The sequence below is a fragment of the Coregonus clupeaformis genome, chromosome 1 (genome assembly GCF_020615455.1).
Source record: "Coregonus clupeaformis isolate EN_2021a chromosome 1, ASM2061545v1, whole genome shotgun sequence".
In the NCBI taxonomy this organism is placed as follows: Eukaryota; Metazoa; Chordata; class Actinopteri; order Salmoniformes; family Salmonidae; genus Coregonus; species Coregonus clupeaformis.
The window spans coordinates 35,067,814-35,073,813 of NC_059192.1; the positions used below are offsets into that span (position 1 = coordinate 35,067,814).

A 6,000-nucleotide genomic window follows, 5' to 3' on the forward strand; every position below is an offset into this window, starting at 1 on the left:
CATAAATACGGCTCTAGATTCCACAGTATGTGCTTATCTTAATCATGTCTTGTGGGAGAAATCTGAGAAGATTGTTATTTTTTAAGTTTTGGATCTATAATGCAACTAACTCTAGGTATCTCATTATTGCATATCCTCTTTCCCGACTCCAACTGTCACTCTAGTATTGTTTAATTAGCTCAGTCAATAATAGTATAATCAATGACAAGCAACTCTAATATGACAGGTAACCCTTTCCCTTGAGCCTCATCATGGCCAGATGAGGCAACATTATACTGTACTCATTACAACACATGCAATGAGCGTGAGCCTGTGTGTTCAAGTTCAGTTCATAACATAGAACAATTGTTTTAATAACAGTGATTCCCATTTCATTCTGTCTCAGTATCTGGCCATGAAAGGTGGATTATTTCCATAATTATTCAATATCTTCAATTAACATTAAAATATAACTTAACATTGACTTTGGTTGGAATGAAAACCTACTCCCTCTGGAACCTACTGTAAGCCAACACTCACTGTGCTGTTGGACAAGTCACTTCTGTATCATTGCCTCTATAACATCTCCTGATGTATGGACATTGGACAACCAGGTGAAATCAAGCATTAGTCTGTAGCATATCTGTAACATGTCTTGCGAGCCATAATCGAAATCTCAAGCTAGCTCGGATTTCATATTGTACATTCTCTTGTCGAGAGAAAATGGCGCCTATGCAAAGTCAACCGTTCACAGAGACTTCTTTCCATATCGGGGCTCATACTCCAGGGTTCATTCCTGTTTGCTCAAACACTGACAGTGGGTGCTTGACTATGATTTTAGTGTCTGGGTCTGTGCTGCGCTTCTCTTGGGCCCCATTTGAGGCTGGCACTGCTGCTGATGGTGCCTGCTCCTGCTCCAGCCCCATCAGCCTGGCGCTGGCCTCCCACAACCTCCGGGACACCTCCTGGTCGAGGGCCTTGGGTGCTGGCTCCTTCTCCATCATCACGTCGTAGTAGCGTCCCGTAACCCCCTCCAGCTCCTCGGCCACGGCCAGATAGACACTAGGCTGGGCCCCCAGCTCTGGCCCCTTCACTAGGAGGGTGAAGAACGGACCTGCAGGGAGAGGCAGAGACAGTAGGGGTCATTTGGAGCATTTTGTGAATAACTTTTCATGAGTGATTGGGGGCTTTAACTATGACCTACTGAGCCTATTAATCTAAAATTAGATGATGGTTTAGCAAACATTTTCAAGTGAGTGGATCTCTAAGTGTAATACACAATGAGAAGGCGGCGGACTCACTGAGCACTGAGCTGGAGAACTGCGATTGGTGGAGGCCAGTGTGTCTCCCCAGCTCTGTGGCAACGACCCCCGGGTGTAGGCAATTCACAGTGACCCCAGTACCTGTCACAACCACACACAACAGCGATTAACAACACAGTAATCAATATTGTAATCAATGGAAAATACAAACCCAACACAAAAATAACAAACCATCCCAAACAGAGTACAAACCTATCCACCCACGCAGAGAACACACACACATATACAGATCTACTGGACTTACCATCTAGCCTTTGGGCCAGTTCTCTTGTGAATAGAACGTTGGCGAGTTTGCTTTGGCAGTAGGCCCGTTTGGTGTCAAACTTCTTATTGTCCCAGTTGAGGTCGTTGAAGTCGATCTCCCCGACGATGTGGGCGAGAGAGGCCAGGTTGACCACTCTGCTGGGGGCAGAGTCCTTCAGCTTTTCCAGAAGCAGATTGGTCAGCAAGAAGTGACCTGAAGAAACAGAGGAACACAGTAACATAAACATATGACAATGTCCATATGCTTCTATATTATAGCTATGTATTTATTATCATAATACAATGTAAAGCAACAGTATGAAATAAAACATTGCAGAAAGTGCACTCTAGTTGGAGTATTCGGGAACTCAGAAGCTTACCTAAATGGTTCACTCCAAACTGTATGTCAAACCCATCCTCTGTCTTCCCTGCTGGACATCTCATCACTCCTGCATTGTTTATCAGCACATCCACATGCTTTTCCTCTGCAACGACATGAAGAAAACACAAACACACACACACACACACACACACACACACACACACACACACACACAGATACACAAACATACACCATTGTCTGAGAATAGGGTGTAGCTCAACTCATAAAGGTGCAAAAGCTGCTTAAGTGACCATTACTTCCAATGTGTCTCATTTGAGTTGATGTCCCTCCAGTATGTACTTTAACTCACCTTGGTTGACTCTCTCTGCAAACTGGCGGATGGATTTGATAGAGGCCAGGTCTATGTGGTGTGCGTAAACATGAGGATTCAGTGTCTGCCCCCGGATCTCCTTGGCAGCCGCCTCACATTTCTCCATATCCCTGCACCCCATAATAATTCGACCGCCTGATTGGATGGAAGAGGATAGGAAATGGGAAAGAGTAGCTAGGTAACTAATATAATTAATCCTAAGGGAGTCGTTCTGGCTGGTTTCTCAAGCAATTATGCTTGCTTGAATTACTTGTAACAACTAGCCAATCACACAGTAGTAAAGACACAATAAATAATAATAGTAGAACTATAATAATAGTCAGTGACCAGAAAGGAATAAGTGCATTGTCTAAATATGTGCTCTGTAGCCTACTAATAAGCCCTTGAGTAAAATTGGTGGTTAGTTGCCGCTATTATGCAGCCAAATGTTCTGTACCTCTCTTAGCCAGTTCTTTGGCTGTCTCTTTACCAATCCCAGTGTTGGCTCCTGTTATGACCACTGTCTTCCCTGGTATTTTAGCCTTACTGGGACAAGGGCCTCCAGTAACATGGTTCCTATGGGGAGAGTGACTCATAATCATAATTCAGAGTGACACACAAGCTGTAAGAGATGGTTTAGAAAGGTTTTGGCTAAACATTACAACATGTTAAATAACACTGTGCATTACATATCTTTAACTGTGACACTGACAGTTTCATAACATCAAACTCCTGATTGGATTGGGAAGCTTTGTCAACCAGGTGCATAATACTACAGACGCACCAGCTGATGGCAGAAGGTATAGCTGTGTCAGGATTCTTCTAGCTTTTTGAGAAGAAAGGAATTTCTTAGGCTACTTACTTTAATAAAACAGCGCACCCAAACACTGTTCCAAAGACCGAGACGGGCAGAATATATTTGCTCATCGTTTACGAAGGTTTACACACAAAAGTAACATAAGACAGGTTATAACACCACTCACAAACAGGAGACTTTCATAATTTCCTCATGCACAAGGTTAAAGGCGCATGTTAATACACGTCAACCAATTCCCAGGCGTCTGACCAATCACAGCGAAGACATTCGCCAATGGCATTATGGGATTTATAGTGTAAGTGTTACCAAATATTGATTTATAACTGTGGTGTTACTCTCTTGTAAGACAAAATGTTAAAGGTGCTATAGAGAGAAATAGTAATGGCGTGTTTTTGTAGGCACTAACTCCACAATAGTTAGTTGGACAAAGCCTATGGGGAAATGAATGGCGTTTTTGTAGTTTTTTTGGATAAACACTGAAAATAAGGTCTGTGGTTAACACAGGCTTAGGAGATCTTATACATTTTGTTCTATGACATAATCTTCATCAGCTAACGCCACTTTTTGTGAATTTTGAAGCATTGATGTAAAAAAACAACAACACATAAAGCACATAAAGGCTTCAGAATTCATAAAGGTTATGTTAACTGACTGTTAGTATCTCATTGAACAAAACGTATATCATCTCATAAGCCTGTGTTAACCTCAGACCTTATTTTCGGCATGTATCCCAAAACCTTATTCTTTCCCCATTAACTTTCGTCATAGGGATGGCTGAACGAACCAGAGGTAACTCATTTTGGGGTTTTAGGACTACAAGCTGGCGAGCTATCTGAGAGGAAGAGGAAGAGCGAGGCCCAACTCAGCAGAAAATCTTTCGCCCTCCAACAGGTGGCGATATTTCGTTGTTTCGCCCACCAAGCAAGGAGTTTTTGTATGGAGGTCAATGAAGAGGTGTCGAATTTGGTTAACAAAAAAATGTATGGCTTATTTGCTATGTGAGGTTTATTTGATCTAATAGAAGTTTCATAATGCTTAAGTTGTTACGAGTGTGCTGATATAAGTAGGACAGTCGACATCCCGGCAACTTTGAGAAAAAATACTTTATATCAGAGTTGTCTCGAGATGGCTATGCATATTCATGGCATGAGGCTAGTAGCATAGCATCTCTTTCCATTGAATACAGGCAGTTGACGTCAACAACCCTCATCGAATATTTAAAAAAGGATTACAATAATGAGATGTATCCACCAATCCAAAGAAAGGATAGGCGGGAACTAGACAGCCCATTGTGCTGCTTTGTGGACAATGACTCCCATTATTAGGGCCAAAAACGGATATTTACTTGGTAATAAATCAAAGTCTTTGGAGTAGTTGTCCCAACTGACGAATACCCCTGCAAAAGCCTTAAGTGTAGTGTGACATTTTGATATTACCACTCTTGTGATGGGTTATAAGCCAGTGTCTGTCCATGTTTCCCAACTGTTATTTTTTTGTATAGTTTGTCACCGTTTTTTGGGGCTTTTTAAGAACAACCATCAATTAAGTATTTGTGAAAGTGTAGCACTAGTTCTACAGCTGCACCATTGAGAGTATCTTGACTGGCTGCATCACCGCCTGGTACGGCAACTGCAAGGCACCCGACCGCAAGGTGCTACAGAGGGTGGTGAGTACGGCCCAGAACATCACTGGGGCTGAGCTCCCGCCATCCAAGCCATAGAATGTACTCTCTGCTACCGCACGGCAAGCGGTAACAGTGCACCAAGTCTGGAACCAACAGGACCCTGAACAGCTTCTATCCCCAATCCATAAGAGTGCTAAACAAGACTGCTAAATAAATAATCAAATGGCTACCCGGACTACCTGCATTGACCCTTTTTTGCACTAACTCTCTTGCATTGACTCTATGCACACACACTGGACTCTACCCACACACTCACACATACTTACACTGACACACCTACACATACACACACAACAGTGGTGGCTGCTGAGGGGAGGACGGCTCATAATAATGGCTGCAACAGAGCAAATGGAATGTATTTAATACCATTCCACTTATTCCACTCCAGCCATTACCATGAGCCCGTCCTCCCCAATTAAGGTGCCACCAACCTCCTGTGATACACACGCACACTACAAACGGCCACACACACATAACGCGCGCACATGCATACTGACGCCACACACACACACACTTTTCACACTCACCACATACGCTGTTGCTACTGTATATTATCTATCCTGTTCCCTAGTCACTTTACCCCTACTATATGTACATAGCTAACTCAATTACCTCGTACCCCTGCATATCGACTCGGTACTGGTACTTCCTTTATAAAGCCATGCTATTTTTACTCGTTATTGTTTTTCGTTATTCACTGTGTATTTATTCCTCATGTCACTATTTATATTTTTAATCTTTAACTCTGCATTGTTTAAAAAGAGATCCGTAAGGAAGAATTTCACTGTTATTCTACACCTGTTGTTCACGAAGCATGTGCCAAATAACATTTTATTTGATTTAGAGCATTCAGTGAAAGTACTTTGTCAAATGTGTTTTACTGTAGCCTGTTTCAAACAAGCAAACCATTAAAAAAACGGTTTTACTTTGCTTGTTCCCTTATAAATGGGCCTAGAATCAATCAATCAATGAGCTTGACGCCTTGATAAGTTCCTTTCCTGAGGATGGCTCACCCCTCACAGTTCTGGGTGACTTTAACCTCCCTATGTCTGCCTTTGACTCATTTCTCTCTGCCTCCTTCTTTCCACTCCTTTCCTCTTTTGACCTCACCCTCTCACCGTCCCCCCCTACTCACAAGGCAGGCAATACGCTTGACCTCATCTTTACTAGATGCTGTTCTTCTACTAATCTCACTGCAACTCCCCTCCAAGTCTCCGACCACTACTTTGAATCCTTTTCTCTCTCACTCTCCTCCAACACTAC

The 6,000-nt window shown here is 42.7% G+C and overlaps 1 protein-coding gene across 1 annotated transcript; it reads right to left on the bottom strand.

Annotated features, from left to right (window-relative positions):
• Positions 1-153: 153 nt before the first annotated feature.
• LOC121567384 (retinol dehydrogenase 13) lies at positions 154-3,277 on the bottom strand. The gene is made up of 7 exons (XM_041877399.1): positions 3,099-3,277; positions 2,694-2,812; positions 2,237-2,392; positions 1,925-2,029; positions 1,546-1,758; positions 1,281-1,382; positions 154-1,093 (listed from the first exon to the last, which is right to left on the bottom strand). The coding sequence occupies exons 1-7, from the start codon at positions 3,161-3,163 to the stop codon at positions 756-758; spliced, it is 1,098 nt and encodes a 365-aa protein (XP_041733333.1). The 5' UTR covers positions 3,164-3,277; the 3' UTR covers positions 154-755.
• Between the last annotated feature and the right edge of the window lie 2,723 nt (positions 3,278-6,000).